At 51.9% G+C, this 20043-nt stretch overlaps 2 protein-coding genes across 15 annotated transcripts in view; one reads left to right on the forward strand and one right to left on the reverse strand.

The window, feature by feature from the left end:
* The window catches only part of COMT (catechol-O-methyltransferase), a 46233-nt gene extending 33804 nt beyond the window's left edge, over positions 1–12429 (reverse strand). Inside the window, exons 1-3 of one of the 3 annotated variants that reach the window (XM_043987771.1) lie at positions 12279–12382; positions 7272–7364; positions 7002–7117 (exon numbers count right to left, since the gene is read on the reverse strand). Coding sequence is in view for 1 of the 3 variants with exons in the window: in XM_043987763.1 (XP_043843698.1) it covers positions 12279–12281 (3 nt within the window). In the remaining 2 variants the exon portion in view is untranslated. Of the gene's footprint in view, positions 1–7001; positions 7118–7271; positions 7365–12278 lie in introns of all 3 variants that reach the window. The other 2 variants (XM_043987777.1, XM_043987763.1) reach the window with 2 other exon arrangements.
* A 198-nt stretch (positions 12430–12627) lies between these two features.
* Positions 12628–20043, forward strand: part of TXNRD2 (thioredoxin reductase 2) — a 90826-nt gene continuing 83410 nt past the window's right edge. For 10 of the 12 annotated variants that reach the window (XM_043987668.1, XM_043987661.1, XM_043987651.1 and 7 more), the window contains exon 1: positions 12969–13110. In XM_043987668.1, coding sequence (XP_043843603.1) covers positions 12978–13110 — 133 coding nt within the window. In that variant the 5' untranslated portion in view covers positions 12969–12977. Of the gene's footprint in view, positions 12701–12968; positions 13111–14157; positions 14329–20043 lie in introns of those variants that run through there. The other 2 variants (XM_043987741.1, XM_043987727.1) reach the window with 2 other exon arrangements.

Below are 20043 nucleotides of genomic sequence, written 5' to 3' on the forward strand. Positions count from 1 at the left end.
GTCCATAATCCATTTCACTTGGCCCTAATTCTTCTCGGGCAGAGCCAGGGCCAGCCGCCCCCTGTCACCATCACCCCTCCTGGCCACAGAAATGCTCTGGTCCCAGAAGCCAAATCACGAGGGGGTCGGAACGGATGCAGGGTTTGGCAACAAGCCGGACTGGGCTGGGGCCGGGGTGGGGGGGGGACTTTCTTTGTCCCTTAAGGACTTCCTGGCTCAACTACCTCTTTTCAACTCCTAATTTTGTACCCAGGGCAAGGAGGAGAATGCTGGGAAAGCAAAGAGAGAACCTAACAAACATGTCCAACAGAAACTTCCCAAGAGTCTTGCATAAGAACAGGGTCCCGAGGGTCCCTGACCCTGCCCGTGGGTCCTGGGGTTTGTTCCCCTTTCCCAAGCCCCTGCAGGCCTCCAGAGGGCTGGAAGAACAAATAAAACCAGACCGAAGACGGCTAAGGAACCGGAGCAGGAGAAACAGGGAAGGACCACGGCCCCCCCCCCCCCCGGGGCCCCAAGAACCCAGGCCGCCGCAGCAGAGAACACAAAATAGTGGAGAGCAGCTCAGATCCCCCCTTCCCCCTTTCCCCTGGGAGATTAGCTCATCCATCCACCCCTGGTAGCTCCTCCAGGGCAGGGGCTTAGCCCCGGGCCCAGCAGGAGTGGGTGCCTAATAAATGCTTGTGCACGTGGCTGACCCACTGATGGGTAAGGGTTGGTCACTAGGGCTTGGTCCCAGAGTCCCAGAATCAGGAGTCCATCTCTGAAGTCCAGAATCCTTGGGCAGACGGGTATTGGGGAGCAGCCCCCCCACCCCGAGCAATGGACAAGCACCCTGGCTAGCCCTGCCCCAAACCACAGGACAGGCAGTACTGGGGAGCCCAAGGGGCCACATGGCCAGAGAAGTTCCCCAATCTACACAGGAGAGAGAAAGACAGGAAGATGTGGAATAAGGACTAGAAAATTAATGGAGACCAATTAGGGTAAACACTGGGTAGACATTTAGGTAACTAATTAAGGTAAATAAGAATAACTAGCATTTACACAAGGCTCCCTATGGTAACTCATCTGATCTTCCTGACAACCCCATTTTACAGATAAGAAAACTGAGGCTGGGAGGGTAAGTGACTTGCCCAGAGTCACCCACTGTCTGAAGCTAGATTTGAACCTGGGTGTTCCTGACTCTAAGTCCTCTAAGGTAGGGGCAAGAGCCCTCATTCTGAAGCCAGAGGACCTGAGGACCAATCCTGGCCCTGCTGCCTGAGGCCTGCATGACCTTAGACAAGTCATTGTCCCTCTTGGGCCTAGATGCCCCCTCTGGCTCCACATTGATGACTCTCGGGATCTGCTTTTCAAGTGGGGTCCATTTCATTGATTTATTCCTTCAATCAGGGGTGGGTGCCCAGCTCCTCCATGGGCAAGCAGGTCCCCCAGGGGGCACGACGTAGGCAGTCTTGTGCTGGAACAAGGAGGGGCATGTGCAGCGTTGGGAAGACAGGAAGCCCTGGTTCTCAGGCCTACTGCCTTGTGACCTTGGGCAAGTCCCTTCAGCTCCCTGGGCCTCAGTGTCCCCAGGTGTAAAATTGGGGACTTGGACCAGATGGTTGCTAAGGTCCCTCCAGTACTTTCTCTATCTCTCTGGTCTCATCTCTCTGGTTCCTTACACCAAGACCACCCTGGGTCTGCGTGACCTCCTCCCTGTGCCCTTCACAAAAGAAGAAAGGTTGGGGATACGGCCCCCTGGCAAGGGAGAGAAATGCCAAGTGGACAGCGAAATGCCCCGGCTTCAGTCAGCACAGATCTACTCACTTTCATCTGAGAGCTCCCCCCTCCTCCAGAGAGCAGCTGAGGCCCCCTTCTGTGCCCAGTAACATAGCCCCCCCCCCACGGGGATGGTGGAAAGAGCTTGGAATCCGAGGATCTGAGTTCAAATCCCATCTGTGCCACCTGAGGAGGACCTCCATGTCCCAAGACACCAAAGTCCCCACTAGTTCTCTCACTGTAGATTATGAAGCTATGAAATGAAGGTCAGTCACTGGGCCTCCACAAATTCTATTGCCTTCTGTGTTCAGGGCCCTGTGCCAGGGGCCTGGGTTTCGTTGTTATTGTTTAGTTGTGTCCATCTCTTCGTGACCCCATTTGGGGTTTCCTTGGCAGATATGGGAGTGGTCTGCCATCTCCAGTCTATTTGACAGATGAGGAAACTGAGGGAGGCAGGCAGGCAGGCTCAAGTAACTTGCCCAGGGTCACACAGCTAGGAATTGTCAGGCCAGATTTGAACTCAGGTCCTCCTGACTCCAAGTCTGTGCCAGGGCCCAGGACTACAAAGACACAAATGAAACAGTTCTTGCCCTAAAGGAAAGGGGGAGACACGTGGACCTGTGGAGGTCTAAGTGCAGCGGAGGCGAGGGACCTGGCGTGAGAGTGCAATGGGGCCCAGTGAAGGCAGTCCGAGGCAAACCCCAGAAAGAAACCCCCACCCTGTGTGGGCACAGAGAGTGGCTGCGGTGACTGCCCCTCCGGGGCATGGAAGCTCTGATGGGAGTCTGTTATTCCAGGGACATTCCGATGGATTTCACAACAAGGCGGGGAAGGCCAGCAGAGAGCCAGCCCCTGCCACTGAGCATTCCAGACTCTAACCTCACCATTGTTCTCCTCAAACACAAAACGACAAGCTCAGTCCCTGGGAATCTGAGCAGAACGGATTCCCATTAGGCAGCGGGAAGAGGGGCAGGGAGACGCGGGGGGGGGGGGGGGGGGGGGGGGGGGGAGGGAAGCACGCCTTGGTGGGGTTTGCTGAAGCCCAACTGTGGCCTGCAAGATGGCGGCAGGCAGAACATCGAGAGTAACAAGGCCTCTTCTGGGGAGCAGAGCCTCCGAGCTGCCTCGGGAGGGAGAGGTCGGATGGCAAAAAGCAGCGGATGAGGCTCTGCACGGCTGAATTCGTAGGATCCTGGGTCTAGACCTGGACAGGACCCCAGAGATGACCTCTGCTGCTGCCCTCCCATTATACAGATGAGAAAACTGAGGTCTGGAGAGAAGAAATTACATGCCTACAGTCAAAATGCACTGAGTCAGAATTTGAACCCAGATCCTTTGGCTCCAAATTCAGTGTACTTGATTGTACCGAACTGCTTAAACCTCAGATGCATGGTTCTTATCTCTGCCTGGCATGAAGAGGCTTGCTGGTCATAATAAACCCAACTGGCTACTAGGAGGTGTGTGAGTGTGAGAGATTTAGAGATGAAATGGCCTTCAGACACTGCTGAGCACAGACAACCCCTCATTCTACAGAGGAGGACCTGGGGTTCAGGAAGGTTGAGCCATCTGCCCAGAGTCATACAACTAGCATGGGGTATCACATCTGCCATGACATCCATGGGTCTGCTTCATCCTCAAGTTGGCTTTGGTGGGCTGGAGCAGACTGGGTTCGTGCCACCCAGAGCTTCTGGGGGCTCACCAACTTTGGCTTCACGCCAACCAGGAAGAGCCATCTGGGTCTTGACCCTCTGGCTGGGGGTGCCCATGCCTGGGCCTCCATCTACGCCCCTGCATGTGTACACAGATTCCCACACATGCACAGAGTAATGGCTTCAGCAGGGACCACTCTAGTCTTCCACAGCACACCCCTGCATGGACACTGAGGGCCATGACACTAAGGAGTGGCCCCTCTCTGCTGCTAGGGTTTCCAGGAATGGCCAAGCTGGTGGAGAGAGGGCTGGCTTTGACCAGGGCCAGGCTTCCTCTCCCTAAGCCTCGGTTTCCAGCTCTGTAAAATGCAGGAGGTGAAGTAGATCATCTCAAAGGACCCCCCCCCCCCCACCAGTTCTAAGTCTCTGGTCTGATGACACTGAGTATGTGCACTTCATATCATGGCTCAAACCATCTCTGACAAAAGGCAGGGGTGGAAAAAGCATTTATTAAGCACCTACTATGTGCCAGGCACTGGGCCAAGTGCTTTACAAATATTCTCTCATTTGATCCTCACAGTAATCCTGGGAGGAAGGTGCTGCTATCATTCCCACTTTATAAATGAGGAAGCTGAGGTAGACTAGAAGTGAAGTGACTTGGACAGGGTCATGTGGCTCGTAAATGTCTGAAGCCAGGTTTGCACTCAGATCTCCCTGACTCCAGGCCCTGCACTCTCTCCACCACACTTTCTTGCTGGCTTGAGAGGGCTGTCTCAAGAGGGAGGACAGCCTAGTGGATGGGGTCACAGACTGAGACCTCAGAAGCCATCAATTTATAGTCAAGGAAACAGGCCCAGAGAGAAGTGAGTTGGGTCACTTCAACTAGTAAGGCAGGACCTGCTCTGGGCCGATCACCTCCCCTGTTGGGGCCTCAGATTCCTCGTCTGTAAAAGGAAAGGGCGTGGGCCAGGACTCCCGGCTCTGGAGCCAGGACTCTGTGGAGGCAGTAGAACTGAAGGCCAGCCCCGTGTGTCTGTTCCTCTGAATGGCCTGGGGGCTGACCCGAGGGAGCTCATCCTGCTTTGCGGCTGACTGATCTGAGCTGGCAACCCAGGCTGACCAGCAGCCTGGGATGGTGGCCAGCTTCTGCTGACTTCCTCCTGGAGGCCCTTGGCTTCCACCCACAACAACTCTCCCCAGCTGTGCCTCGCTGGCCCCGTCATTCAAGGATTCTTCACGGGGCTGGGGAATAGGGGTGGTTAGCCTGGGCAGAGCAGGCCTAAGAATAGTGTCAAAGGGGCGGCTAGGTGGCACAATGGATAAAGCACCGGCCTTGGATTCAGGAAGACCTGAGTTCAAATCTGGCCTCAGACACTTGACTTACTAGCTGTGTGACCCTGGGCAAGTCACTTAACCCCCATTGCCCTGCAAAAAAAAACAAAAAAAAAAGAATAGTGTCAAGGACTGTCATTGGGAGACAGGTTAATCTGGTTCTGTTTGATCCCAGAAGGAAGGAGCCTGAGACAGTTAAGGCATGAATCCAGCAGAGTGGAAGGTGCTGACTTGGGAGGTGGTGAGCTCCCCATCCCTGGAGGTCTCAAAGCAGACTCTGGACATGCCTGTTACCATGGTGGAGAGGGGGCGCCTTTCTGGGATGGTTCAAACTAGATTTGCAGCTGAGCTCTGCCCCTTCCAACTCTGGGTCTCTAAGTCTTTATTTCTTATTTTTTGTTTTTTTTTTGCAGGGCAATGAGGGTTAAGTGACTTGCCCAGGGTCACACAGCTAGTAAGTGTCAAGTGTCTGAGGCCGGATTTGAACTCAGGTACTCTGAATCCAGGGCCGGTGCTTTACCACTGCGCCATCTAGCTGCCCCTTCTAAGTCTTTAGAAACAACAATTGGAGCTTCATTCTCCAGCACTTCGAGACTTCCCACATGATCCCACAGCCCAACAACCCTGGGAATAGGGTGATGGAGCGGTTGCCATGTGCAGTGGGTCCTGGCGGGTGATAGACCAGCCAGGAGTTCAAGACTACACAACCCAGACAATGGAGGGCGGTTAGGGCCGAGTGGGAGCAGACATGGACAGTGTCTGGGACCACATCCAATCTGACGTCTGTTTGTGGGAGCTCTCCATGTTGGCTCTTTAGGCCCTGAGCCTTAAAGGAGTGGTGGGGGTGGGGGTGGGGCTGCTCAGGTGGCAGGAATCCTCAGGAGCCCCTGGGATTTACAGCTGGAAAGAAGTAGGGATCGTCCAGGCCTCTAATGCTATGGAAGGGGAAACTGAGGCCAACAGGGGTGATGGCACTTTCCCAAAGTCAGAAATAAAGAGTCAAGTAGGGGCAAGACCCGAACCCAGATCTTCTAACCCCCCACCAACTCCAAGCCTCTAGCATTTTTTTTGTTGTGTTTTTTTTTGGGGGGGTGGTGAGGCAATTGGGGTCAAGTGACTTGCTCAGGGTCACACAGCTAGTTAAGTGTTAAGTGTCTGAGGCCGGATTTGAACTCAGGTCCTCCTGACTCCAGGGCGGGAGCTCTATCCACTGGGCCCCCTCGCTGCCCCTTAAGCCTCTAGCATTTTTCACAAGGTGCCTCCTCTAGAGGAACCAACAAGGAGAGACTTCTCTGAGTCACCCTCCTCCCTGTCACCCAGCGACATAGCCAGGCCTCTGTCTGCCGGCCAGCACCCTGCAGAAGCCAGAGGATTGCGGCCGAAATGTGCCCTGGAACCAGGCCGGGGTCAGAAACCCTGGCTCTGCCACCTGCGGGACCTCGGGCCCTTCCTCCTCCTGGGCCTCAGTTTCTTCCTCTGTAAAGTGTGGGGGGGTGACACCTAGATTCCCTCCGAGGTCCCTTCCAGCTTTAAATATTTGCGCTCTCTCAGTCACTTGCTACCTAGGGGTGACCAACAGAGCCCAGAGAGATGAAGTCAAGATGGGCAGGTTTGAGAGGGGAGGTGTTGTCTGGGGGGGGGTGGGGACCAGGCCAGCTGCTCCGGGATGTTTCTCAAGGAAACCTTCCTATGTCCCCCTGCTCCATTCCTGGGCCCCTGAGAGAGGCCCAAGTCCTTGGGGAGGAGCCCCTGGGAGGAAAAACAAGACTGGCTTAGGCCCCTGCCTTTCATTATGATAATAAACGACATAGAGTGAGTTAAGGTTGGCAGAGCACTCGACCAATGTGATCTCATGATCCTCACAACAACCCTGGGAGGAAAGGGCTGGTATGATTCCCATTTAACAGATGAGGAAACTGAGGCAGACAGCAGTTCAGTGACTTGCCCAGGGTCACACAGCTGGAAATGTCTGAGGCAGGACTCAGACTAAGGTGCTCCTGACTCTTGGTTCCACAAGCTCTTTCTTGGAGCTGCCTTTTAAGTGACAGAAGTTTGGGGAATCCACTGGGGACGACACAAGCTGGGGCCGACTGGGGAGCCAGGCCTTCTTCACCCATCCCTGGGGCTCTGTACGGGCATGTGTGTTTAAGAGGAGGGAGCAGCCTGGACACGCAGGTGGCAGATGTCTTTCCTTCCTCCCCAATTACCTTCTCATCCATTTTGCGTTTATTTTGCTTCCCCATTAGCATGTGATCCACCTACCAAAAGGGATTGTTCCTTTCACAGTATTTGCATCCCTGGAGGAGAACACATCGCCTGGCACGATGGTTGCTGGTTGATCCAATTGTCACCCTGCCTTTCTGCCTCAGTTTCCCCTCCTACAAAATAGAGAGGGTGGTGAGGGAATGTTTCCAGTCTCCAACCCTGAGTCCCTCCCATCTGACAGGGAAGCTTCTCACCCTCTCTTGCCGGGGTCCAGCCCTCCACACCTCTCCTGCCTTGGCATGAGATCCCTGCTGCCATTATCCTCACCTGCCGGCTGAGAGGAGAGCCAGGGAAACCTCACAGGGCTTTCAGCACCTACGGTGTCCTTTTCTCTGGTGGCCTCCGGGCTCTGTTCCAGCCCTAGTTTCGGATGATTCTGTGAGGCAGTGATGGGGGTGGCCAGGCCGGGGAGCCCCGGCACCCCTCCATCTCCAGATGTGCCTCCCGGGCCTTTGAGAAATGCCAGAGTGCCAGCAGCCCCCTCCCCCAAGAATGCTGGGAGAGGCACACAGGGCAGAAATGACTCAGCAGCCCTCTCCCAAATCTGCCCTCCCCCAGAGCTGGGGGGGAGAAGAAGAAACAACTGACTCTAAAAACGAAAGTGTCTCAGTGGTGAGGAAGCCCCCCCCCCCATCAAGCAGTGCTGGCCACCTGAGTCCTCAGGGACTGCACCTTACAGAACTCTCCCCAAGGAGCACCAGGGGCTCCCTCGTTCAGGACTGAGATCTGGGCTGAGCACCCCGAGCCCCAACCCCTAAATTACACATAGGAATCTGGCCAGTCAAAGAGCCTAGCCCAACGTCAGTCAGTCAGTCAATAAACATTTATTTAGTACCTATTACGTGCCTGCCAGGCACAGAGTGTTGAGTGCTGGAGACACAAAGAAAGCCAAAGATGGTCCCTGCCCTCCAGCACCTCACAGTCTAAGGGATGGAGACAACTCACACATCACTTTGTACAAACAAGCTGTGGATGGGACCAGTGACCGCCTTCTGTCCAAGCGTGGATTTTCATTGAGACTTAAAAGAACCTGGGAGGTGGAGATGAAGAGGAAAGAGGACTCTGGGCACGGGGGACACCCAGACCAAACGGCTGGACTGTCCTTCCAGGAACAAGCAGGAGGCCAGGGTCACTGGATCAAAGAATATGGAGGGGGAGGGGGAAGGTGAAAGAAGACTGGAAAGGCAGGTTATGAGGGCCTGTAAAAGCCAGACAGAGTGGCCAGGTGACACAGTGGACAGAATGCTGGGCCTACAGTCAGGAAGACTTCTCCTCCTGGCTTCAAATGTGGCTCAGATACTTCCTAGCTGTGTGACCCTGGGCAAGTCATTTTACCCTGTTTGCCTCAGTTTCCCCATCTGTAAAGTGATCTGGAGAAGGAAATGGAAAACACTCTAGTATCTTTCCCAGGAAAACCCCAAATGGGGTCATGAAGATTCAGGCACAACGGAAACAACTGAACCACGACAAAAGCCAAACAGAGGATTTCGTGTTTCATTCTGGAGGTGATAGGTTTTATTGGGGGGGGGGTTGACAAGTGGACCTCTGCTTTAGTGGCTGAAGGGCAGATGGATCGCATTAGGAAGAGATTTGAGGCAGGCAGATGAAGGCCTTGTCAAGAGAGAGAAGGAGGCATATTAGGCAGAGGTGAAAGTGGAATCATCGAGAGATGCTGCAGAGGTGACAGGGACAGGCCTTGGCACCCTATGGGGGGGGGGGAGATAGTGAGGAATCCAGGATGAGTCCTAGGTTGGGAAACTAGGACACTGGGAGAATGAAAGCAGGGGAGGGGGGGGGATATAATGTTTTTGACATGTTGAGTGTAAGATGTCTAGGGGAGGGCCACTTTAAGATGTTTAATAGGCAGTTGGAGGTCAGCAGAGAGGAAAGGGCTGTGTGAGTGGATCTGAGGATCTAACAGAGAAGATAACTGAAGCCCTGGGATCCGATGAGATCTCCCTGTGAAGTAGTACAGTAGCACAGGGAGATAGAGCCCAGGACAGAGCCCGGAGAGTCGCCCGGGGTGCGAGGGTGTGATCTGGAGGAGGATCCAGGGAAAGAGGCAGAGAGGGGACCATCAGCGAAGGAGGAGGAGAACCGGAAGAAAGAGGTGTCCTGAAAACCTAGAGAGAAGAGAGGATCAAGGAGAAGAAGGTTATTGATGGTGTCACAGGCTTCGGAAAGGTCTGGAAGAGCGAGAATTGAGAGGAGGCCCCTGGATTTGGCAGCTAAGAGATCACCAGTGACCTAGGAGAGAAGTTCCAGGAGAAAGCTGAGGTCAAAAACCAGACTGTAGAGGAGGTGCAGGCACCATCACAGACGGCCTTCTCAGGGAGTCTGGCCACCAAAGGGAGGAGAGGTAGAGGAAGAGGGTTTTTCAATGGGCATGTTTATAGGCAGCAGGGGAGTAGCCTGGGAGAGACTGAAGATAAGTGAGAGAGTCGGGATGATGGGGGGGGGGTCTGTTGGAGATGGTACGGAATGGGAGAGGGGTTAAGCCTTGATTAGGAGTAAGGCCACCTCCTCATGCAGGACAGAGGAGAAGGCACCAGCGTGAAGGAGATGAGGAAAAGAGGAGAAAAGGAAGCTCATGGCGAAAAGACTCAATTTCTCCTGTAAAATCTGAGGCAAGGTTCTCACGTGGTGGGGAGGGGAGGGAGCCAGAATTGGAATGAGAAGGTTTGGGGGGGCTGCTGTGGAGAGTGGGAGAGTGAGGTGATAAGGGAGGTAGAGTAGTGGGATCACCACGCAGCAGTGAGGGCCCAGTCAGAATCACTGTGTGGGGGCAGCTAGGTGTCGAAGTGGATAAAGCACCAGCCCTGGAGTCAGGAGGACCTGAATTCAAATCTGGCTTCAGACACTTGACACTTACTAGCTGTGTGACCCTGGGCAAGTCACTTAACCCTCATTGCCCCACAAAACCAAAAACAGAATCACTGTGAGATCTTCTGCACCCCTGAAGGCAATGAATGGTGGGAGTGATCCAAAGCTAGCTTAAGAAGCTAGACCCTAGCTTCTTAAACTGTGGGACCCCACATGGGGTCATGTAACGGGATGTGGGAGTCATGAAAAATTTGGCAACAGTAAAAGTTTATTTATACCTATTTTATATACCTATATATCTGGGATCCCATAAACATTTTTCAGGCAAAAAGGGGTCACAAGAGGAAAAAGTTGAATAAGCCCTGTCCTCTAGGATAAAGAGGGAGGTGACCTGAGAGAAAGCAGCTAAGTGGTACCATAGTGCACAGAGCTCAAGAGTTCAAATCCAGTCTCAGACACTTACTAGCTGTGTGACCCATGGTGAGTCACTTAACTTGGTTTGCCTCAGTTTCCTTCCTCGTCTGTAAAATGAGCTGGAGAAGAAAATGGTGAACCGCTCCAGTATCTTTGCCAAGAAAGTCTCTAAAGGGGTCACAAAGAGCCGAACACTACCGAACAACAACAAACTCGAGAGAGGAAGACAGTTGAACTGGTGCACCAAGGAGTCAAGATGGGGAAGGGAGGCCAGTGTGGCCAGGGCAGGGGTGATAGCTTGGCTATGAACTGGGAGGGAGGGGGGGTCAAGGGATTGAAGGTCACCTTGAAGACCAAGAACAGGGTTTGGGGTGACAAGGCCTCCAGTGAGGTAGAAAAATAATGGATTGCAATCAGATAGGGGGATTTCAGAGCTCCTGAATATTTGTGGGTGGTGGCAAGACCAAAGGTACTGTCATCTTCATGTGTGCCTGAGGAGGTGTGGAGGAGAGGTCACGAGGAGTGAGGAGGCTGATGAATTGGGAAGTTAGGGTATCTGAGGGTGTCAACACATATGCTGAATTAAGCACTCAGTAGGTGCTTAATAAAAGCTTATTAGCTCTGAGTTGTAAAGAGGTTCTATCCATGCCATCAAGCCCTTAAAGGTTTGTGAAGGATGTGACACATACACTCTCTCTCCTTCCGTCCTCACAACAATCTGTGGTGAGTGCCATTATTAGCAGCCCCTTTTTACAGAGGAGGAAACTGAGGCCCAGAGAGGTTAAGTGACTTGTGTGGGAAGCAGGATTCAAAGTCGGGTCTCCTGGCCTCTAAGTCTAGTGCTCTATGTGACCCAAGTCCTGACTCCAAATAGAATCACCAGCCCCAATCTCCCTCAGTCCCACCGTTCTGTCCCACTGGACTCAAAATGCCTGTGGGATCACGGTATTTAAATCGGCCTGACGAGACCATCTGTCCAAGGCCCTTATTTGACCAAGGCATCCCCGGCCTGCGTGGGAGGGAGGCTTCACTATTTTAGTCCCGTGGGTTGTTTTTCTTTCTGCCTTCCCGGCCCCTCCTCCGCCCCAGTGCCGGCCTCTTTGTAAAAGTTTTGTTTACAGCGCTCAGACTTTCTCCCTCAGCTCCCAGTGTTCCTCTCCTGGGTACCTAATAAATGCCTTTTTAACGACGATAGCAATCATTGCCCTGGCAGTCGCAGCCGCATTCACGGGGTGGCAAAGGAAGCTGCGGGAGGACAGCAAGATCTTATTTTTCAGATGGAAAAGAGAGAGAAGAACAGCCCTCCAGCTCGGAGACCTGACAGACCCCCACATCCTGGCCGACCAATGCTCCCTACCCGTGCCAAGGGCTGTTCTGGGACTCACCCGGCTCAGAACAGAACCTTTCTAGAACCACAGTGGGTGGGCAAGGTTGGGCTTGGCGATTGGGGAAGCGAGCCTGCTGGTCACCCACCTGCTCTTTGCCCCTAAAGAAGCCTGTAATCTGCCTATGCTGACACCGCCCCCCAACACTGAACATCCTCGGCAGGGGGGCCTCCGCTGTCATCCTGGCTCCCCTCCCTCTGCTCACCCAGCCTGGCCCCTGGCCCGCTGGAGCATGCTGAGCCACCGCCTGACCCTGTCTGGGGCTTTGGGCAAATCCCTTCTCCTCTCGGGGCCCCGGCTTCCACATGTGAAAAATGGGGAAGCTGGACCGGAGGACTTGAGCGGTGCCTTCCACCGGGATTTGTGCGCTGCCCTCTCCACGGGAGCTCCGGCCCACGGAGGACCTACGGTCATCCCGCGCGGGAACCCTTTTACCTAGGGACCTAGCCCCCTCCCCTCGGGGCCAAGCACCCACAGGCTCCTCCGCGCACACCTGACGCCCCCACCTCCACCTGTCAATTACAGCTCCGAGCCCCCGACTTCGTGTCAATTACCGGAGGCTCGCCCAGATCCCACGACGTGGCCCCCCCGCCCCTCCCGCACGCGCCCCACGTGCCGTGTCCCCGGCCCCCAGACGCCCCGCGAGCCTTACCATAGGCGTAGGCTGGGCTGGCGGGCGCGCTGCTCGGGTCCCTCTTTCCTCCTCTCTCTCCCAGTCTACAGAAGCAGCTGGGGCGGCAGGTTTTCCGCCCCGGGCGAGGGGCGGGGCCTGGAGGGGGCGGGGCCTGGAGCCCGAAGCGCGGTCACGTGGGGGCGGGGCTAAGGGCGCGAGCCCGCGGGGAGACTCCGCAAGGAGGGAGGAGGTTGAGGGCGTGGCCTGGAGGGGCAGCGTGTAGCGATTGGCTACTGGGATCAGCGCGCGCGCACGTTAGGAGGGAGGTTGGCGCAGAAGAACGCGGGGAGGCGGGGCACCCTGGAGTGGGTGGGGCGGAGGACGGTAAGGTACTTGGCTGGTTGGTCGATTGTTGTCCGTCGTTCTCGAAAAGGACATGACATCACCAAGTTGGAGTCAAGGTACAGTGTGTCCGACTGTGGCTGATCGGACCAAGGTACTAGATGCTCTGGGGAGGAGGGACCGGAAGAAGGACGGCGATTGGGTGCCGGATCGTCAGGAGGAGGGGCGAAGCATGGTGATTGGGGACGGGGAGCGCGGGGAGGCCGGATGGAGTGCGGCGATTGGGTCGGCAGAGGAGGAAGCGGGGCGCACGCCGCAGGACGGAGCCGACGGAGGGCGGTGATTGGATGCGAAGTGGGCGAAGGGGCGGGGCTCGCTGCAGGCACGCGGGGCGCTATGGCGGCGGCGGCGGTGGCGTTGGCCGCGGCGACCGCGGCGTCGCGCCGCTCTTGGAGACATCTCTTCCGGTGGCGAGTTCCGAGCTCTCGTGCTCCGTGCGGGCTGGTCTGTAGCACCCGGGGCCTGTCAGGTAGGAGCCGGCTCCGCTTCGGCCCAGCCGGGTCAGGGTCATGGCTCAGGGTCCCCGGCGAGCTGCTGGAGATCACAATGACGTTTGCGCTAGGGGGCGTGGCGGGGGCTGGATGGGGGACGGACCTTGGGTGCGCCCCCTGCTGGCGGCTCCCAATCTGGTTCTGGCCCTGGTCTCTGGTGCCACCTGTTCAGGCTCCGTGGCAGATCCCCACCCCTTTCCCCCCCCCCCCCGCGCGCACTTATTGAGCACCTGCTGTATATCAGGCTCTGGGCTAGGCCCCTGCCCTCAAGGAGCCGCCAGACCAGCTCAGTCAGATAACCTAGAAAGCGAGTATTGATTAGGTACTTTTGGTTTTTAAAAGCACTTTCTCCTGACTCACCTGTGGCCACGATGCTTTGAGCATCTCCTTTTTATAGGAACAGCCTCTGTGCCTGATGAGAAGTCAAGTCGGCAGGCATTTATTAAGCACCTACTGTGTGCAAGGCTGGGAGCTGGACCTGTGATTTCACTGGTTTAGGAACTCCCTCCACCCATGCAGTCTGCCCCTACTGGGCAACTTAGTGACTTACCCAGGGTCACACACCCTGCAGGGGTCCAGGTCTTGGCTGCAAGGCCAGCCCTCCATCCCTTAGGCTATGTTGCCCAATGATAACAGTCCATGCTTCTCTAGTGCCTTACCAATCACAACTTAGACCATTTTTAGAGTGGGGGAAGGGTTCCCTGGGCCTCAGTTTCCCCACCTGTAAAATAAGCAGGCTGGTCTCTGTGGCCTTTAAGTCTTCATCATGTCCAGCCCTTACCTCTCTCTAGAGTCCTATTTCACTTCTCTTCCAGGTTGCCCTGTAGATGCCTCCAGTTTAACATGTTTAAAATGGAACTCATCTTCCCCCAAAAAACGATCCCTCCCCCATACTTCCCTCCTGAAGGCTCCCCCTCCCGCTCCTCTCTTCTGCCTGCAGTTCCCATCTGGCCTCCCCCACCCCCCGTCCTTCTGTTATCTCCTATTTATCATGTTCATCGCTTCTCCTATTTTTCCTACCTTAGACAACAGCTTCCTGTATCTCCCCAACTCCGGCAGTGTGCTGGACACAGTCAGTCATCTTAGTCATGTCCGACTCTCCGTGACACCCTTGAGGGTTTCCTTCTCCAGCTCACTTTACAGATGAGAAATGGAGGCAAACAAGATGAAGTGACTTGCCCACGGTCACACAGCTAGTAAGTGTCTGAAGTTAGATTTGAACTCAGGTCCTCCTGACACCACCTCACTGCCTGTAGTAGGGCCTAATAAATGCTTGTTGGCCTGTTCACATGGCCCAGGTGCACAGCCTTGGCGTTGCCGGCTCGTCACTGTCCCATAGCCCAGAGAGGAGCTGCCAGCTCTCAGCACCCACAATGCTGTGTCCGGTCCTCTTGCCGGGAGGTGGCCCCCTCCCTGGGCTCCCCCTCTGGCCCAGGCCTCTGCCTCCCCTGCTGGAGAAGCCTCTTGGGCTGCCTCAGAGAGCCTGCTGGGCTTTGAGAACTCCTATGACGCTTCTCTTGTATTTTATGCACACACAGAGTCCGGGAGCCCCTGCTCGGATGGGAGCCTCCTCTGCCCGACTCCAGCCTCCCCTCTGTGCTGCTCCCACTCTGCACTCCAGCCCGAGGGGCCGGGATGGATTGCTGCTCCCCAAACTCGGGGCACGCCCTCCCACCTCCGAGCCTTTGCCTCTGCTGTCCCTGATGTTTGACTTCCTTCCAGGCTGTCCAGGAAGCCTGCCCTGATCCCTGTGCTTCCCCCAGGGCCGGGGGCCTTCCTGGCTCTGGCATCACTTTGTACTGAGATGGGTTTTGTCTTTCCTCATCTGTGTATGAGCTGCCTGCCCCCCAGTGGAAGGCAGGCTCCTTGGGACCTTTAGGGACCCCGCTCCTAAAACAGTGCCTGCACACAGTTGGCTCTCCATAAAGCCTATCACATGGGTCAGACTGAGGTGAAGGCCACCCAGCAGAGTCGGACAGCAGCAGCCAGAGCGGAGAGAGGGCAGCCTGGAGTCAGGAGACCTGAGTTCAAGTCTTCTCTCACAGGGGGTGTGGGGCCCCAGACAAATTATGTCTCCCCTCAGGCTTCCTGGCATTTTAGGGGCAGATGCGGCTGGAGGGGGCCGATGTTTCCAAAACCAGACCAGGAGCTTCTTTTTCCTCCTTTGACCTCCCTGTCTTTTTACATTCTGTCCTTTAGGAATGAGTTAGGCCCATGGACTGTCCCCCCCACCCCACCGCGGCCGCTGGGCAGTGGTCTGCTGGGCTCCTTCTTGTGACAGGGTGTTATCTAAGCCCCAGAAATGCAATTCAAGAGCATTTCAAAGACCTCACTTCTCTGGCTTGGATAATAAGCCAGAAGGAGAGGGACGTGGCGATTGCCACCCAAGGTCTTGCCCCCTGGAATAACCATTGGCACTGTGAGTTCAAGGGATAGATTCAATTAAAAAAAAACAATTGTTTTAGGGGCAGCTAGGTGGCGCTGGCACTGGCCCTAGAGTCAGGAGTACCTGAGTTCAAATCCGGCCTCAGACACTTAATACTTACTAGCTGTGTGACCCTGGGCAAGTCATTTAACCCCAATTGCCTCACTAAAAAAAAAAAATTGTTTTAGAGCAATTTGGAACTATGTCCAAAGGGCTATGGAATCATGTATACTCTTTGACCTAGTAATACCATGTGTGAGAAAATAATGGGGTTTGGGGACTCCCAGAGGCTCCCCACTGAGAGAGCTGGCCTGACCTTTCTTAAGGTCAGCCCAGAGTCAGGAAGTGACCTCACTCAAAACCACACCCACCTGAAAGCCTTGTTCCCGCCAGAGGATCTGCTCTCTGGGCTCTGACACCATCCTCAAATCCAGTGAACTAGTAGCTAGCCAATGAGCTTTGAGCAGTGTGTAAGGGGGGTTCTCCTCCTGCCCCCAGCAAGCTTACACAGACACTTGGTGAGAGCAGATGCAGCCCACTAGGGTTCCCCATTTTCTCTTTTCTCTCTCTTCTGTCTCCTCGCTGGGCTTTCCTATCTTTCAGAGTCATGCATGCTCTCTTTACTAATATCTAATATACTTTAATAAATGCTTAATGCCCCAAACTGGTGCAGTAGCCTCTAATTTCTAAGTAACAAATATATGATAACCCCCAGCTCATTTTCCCTACACTTAGGACAGAAGTAGGGCAACCAATTTAATTTTACCCACTAGAGCCACTACTAGGTCAGTATCCAAAAAGAGATTAAAAACAAAAAGTTGAGGGGGCAGCTAGGTGGTACAGTGGATAGAGCACCAGCCCTGGATTCAGGAGGACCTGAGTTCAAATCCAGCCTCAGTTACTTGACACTTACTAGCTATATGACCCTGGGCAAGTCACTTAACCCTCATTGCCCTGAAGAAAAAAAGAAAAGAAAAGTTGAATTTGAAATTGGGGAGATGCCCATTAATTGGGAAATGGCTGAACAAATTGTGGGATGAGATTATGATGGAACACTGTTGTAATGTAGGAAATGATGAACAGGATGCTCTCAGAAAAAGCTGCAAAGACTTGCATGAGCTGATGCAAAGTGAAATGTACTATATACAAAATAACAGCAATATGGTAAGATGAGCTGCTGTGAATGACTTAGTTATTTTCATCAGTGCAGTGATCCAAGACGACTCTGAAGGACTTATGAAAAATGCAGTCCATCTGCAGAGAAAGAACTGATGGTATCTGAATACTGATTGCAGCATAATTTTTTTTGGTTTCTTTTTCTAAAGTTTTTTTGTCTATTTTCTTTCACAACCTGACTAATGTGGAAATGTTTTGCATGACTGCTCGTGTATAGCTTATACTGAATTCCTTGAGTGCTTAAGGGGTGGGGAGGGGAGGAAGAGACTTTGGAACACAAAGTTTTAAAAATCGATGTTAAAATTTGTTTTTACATGTAATTTGGGAAAAAATAAAATTCTAAATAATTGGGAATTTAAAAAAAAATTTTATGTAAAGTTTTGAGTTCCAAATTCTATCCTTCCTTCCCTCCTTCCCCTCTCCCCTCCCTGAGGAGGTAAATAATCAGATATAGGTTATACACGTACAATTATGCAAAACATTACCATATTAGTCATTTTGTACAAGAATGCTTTAATTAAAAAAATGAAAAAAGTGAAAACTAGCATGCTTCAGTCTGTATTCAATCAGTATAGTTTCTTTCTCTGGAGCCAGATAGTATACTTCATCAGTAGTCCTTTATGATTGTCTTGGATCATTGTATTGGGGCAGCTAGGTAGTGCAGTGGATAGACCACTGGCTCTGAAGTTGGGAGGATCTGAGTTCAGATCTCACCTCAGACGCTTACTAGCTGTGTGACCCTGGGCAAGTCACTTAACCCCAACTGCCTCAAACATCCAGGGCCATCCCAGTCATCCTGATGTATATCTTGCCACTGGACCCAAATGGCTCTGGAGGAGAGAGTGAGGTTGGTGATCTTGCACAGCCCGCCCTCACTTAAATCCAATTCAGTGCAAGTCATGGCTTCACCCAGTGTCACAGTTGTATTCAAGAAGAAAAGATAAACAATAACAACAAGCATTCATGAAGGATCGTTGAATAGTTAAGTCATTCACAGTTCTTCATCAAACTGTCACTGTGTACAACGTTCTCCTGGTTCTGCTCACTTCACTATACATCAGTACATATAAGTCTTTCCAGGCCTTTCTGAAATCATCTTACTTGTCATTTCTTAGAGCACAATAATATTCCATCACCATCATATACCACGGCTTGTTTAGCCATTCCCCAATGGATGGGCATTCCTTTGATCTCCAATTCTTAGCCACCATAAAAAGAGCTACTGGGAATACTTTTGTGCAAATAGGTCTTTTTTCTCTTTTTGGAGATATCTTTGATATAAACCTAGCAGTGGTATTGCTGGGTAAAATGTTATGCACAGTTTTATAGCCCTTTGGGCATAGTTCCAAATTGTTTTCCAGAATGGTTGGATCAGTTCACAACTCCACCAACAGTACATTAGTATCCCAGTTTTCCCACATCTCCAACATCCACCATTTTCTTTTTTTCATAATAACCAATCTGATAGGTGGGAGGTGATACCTCAGAGTTGTTTTAATTTCTCTAATCACTAGGGATTTAGAGCATTTTTTCTTTTTTTAAAAAATAAAAGTATTTTATTATTTTCCAGTTACATGTAAGGATAGTTTGCAACATTTGTTTTCATAGGGTTTTTAGTTCCAATATTTTTCTCCTTCCCTCCCTTGCCCCTCCCTTCCCCAAGACAAAAAGCAATCTGATATAGGCTATGTATGTACAATCACATTAAACATATTTCTGCATTAGTCATATTGTGAAAGAATCAGAGCACAAGGGAAAAACCTCAAAAACGAAGGGGGAAAAAACAGCCAAAAAGTAGAAACAATATGGTTCAATCTGCATTCAGAGTCCTCAGTTCTTTTTTCTGGATGTGGAGAACGTTTTCTATCATGAGTCCTTTGGAATTGTCTTGGATCATTGCACTGCTGAGAAGAGCCAAGTCTATCAGAGTCAATCATCACACAATGTTGCTGTTACTGTGCACAGTGTTCTCCAGGTTCTGTTCCTCTCACTCAGCATCATAGTTCATATAAGCCCTTCCAGGTTTCTCTGAAATCCTATTGCTCATCGTTTCTTACAGCACAATAGTATTCCATTACATTCATATACCACAACTTGTTAATTCCCCAGTTGATGGGCAACCCCTCAATTTCCGATTCTTTGCCATCACAAAGAGAGCTTCTATAAATATTTTTGAACTTGTGGGTCTTTTTTCCTCTTCTCTGATCTCTTTGGGATACAGACCTAGTAGTGGTATTACTGGGTCAAAGGGTATGAGCAGTCCCATAGCCCTTTGGGAATAGTTTCAAACTACTCTCCAGAATGGTTAGATCAGTTCACAGCTCCACCGACAATGCATTAGTGTTCCAAATTTTCCACAGCTTCTCTAACATTATTTTCCTTTTTTGTCATATTAGCCAATCTGCTGGGTGTGAAGTGGTACCTCAGAGTTGTTTTAATTTGCATTTCTCTAATCAATAGTGTTTTTGAGCATTTTTTCAAATGGAAACAAATAGCTTTGATTTCTTCATCTGAAAACTGCTTGTTCATATCCTTTGACCATTTCTCAATTGGGGAATGACTTGGAGTCTTATAAATTTGATTTAGTTCCCTATATATTTTAGAAATGAGGCCTTTATCAGAAGTACTGGCTATAAAAATTATTTACCAGTTTTCTGTCTCCCTTCTAATTTTGGGCACATTGCTTCTGTTTGTACAAAAAACTTTTTAATTTAATGTAATCAAAGTCATCCATCTTGATTTTATAATATTCTTTATCTCTTGTTTGGACATAAATTGTTTTCCTCTCCATAAATCTGAGAGGTCAACTATGCCTTTCTCTCCTGATTTGCCTATGATTTCACCCTTTATGTCTAAATCATGTACCCATTTTGACCTTATTTTGTTATACAGTGTAAAATGTTGGTCTATGCCTAGTTTCTGCCATACTGTCTTCCAGTTTTCCCAGCAGGTTTTGTCAAATACTGACTTTCTATCCCAGAAGCTAGGGTCTTTGGGTTTATCAAACAGTAGCTTACTATAGTCATTTAATACTGTGTTTCCTGTGCCTAACCTATTCCATTGACCCACCACTCTATTTCTTAGCCGGTACCAAATAGTGTTTTGTTTTGTTTTAAGTGAGGCAATTGGGGTTAAGTGACTTGCCCAGGGTCACACAGCTAGTAAGTGTTAAGTGTCTGAGGCTGGATTTGAACTCAGATACTCCTGATTCTAGGGCTGGTGCTCTATCCACTGCGCCACCTAGCTGCCCCTACCAAATAGTTTTGACTGCTGCTTTAGATTTGGTATGGCTAGCCCACATTCTTGTGAA

The sequence above is a fragment of the Dromiciops gliroides genome, chromosome 1 (assembly GCF_019393635.1).
Source record: "Dromiciops gliroides isolate mDroGli1 chromosome 1, mDroGli1.pri, whole genome shotgun sequence".
Classification (NCBI taxonomy): domain Eukaryota; kingdom Metazoa; phylum Chordata; class Mammalia; order Microbiotheria; family Microbiotheriidae; genus Dromiciops; species Dromiciops gliroides.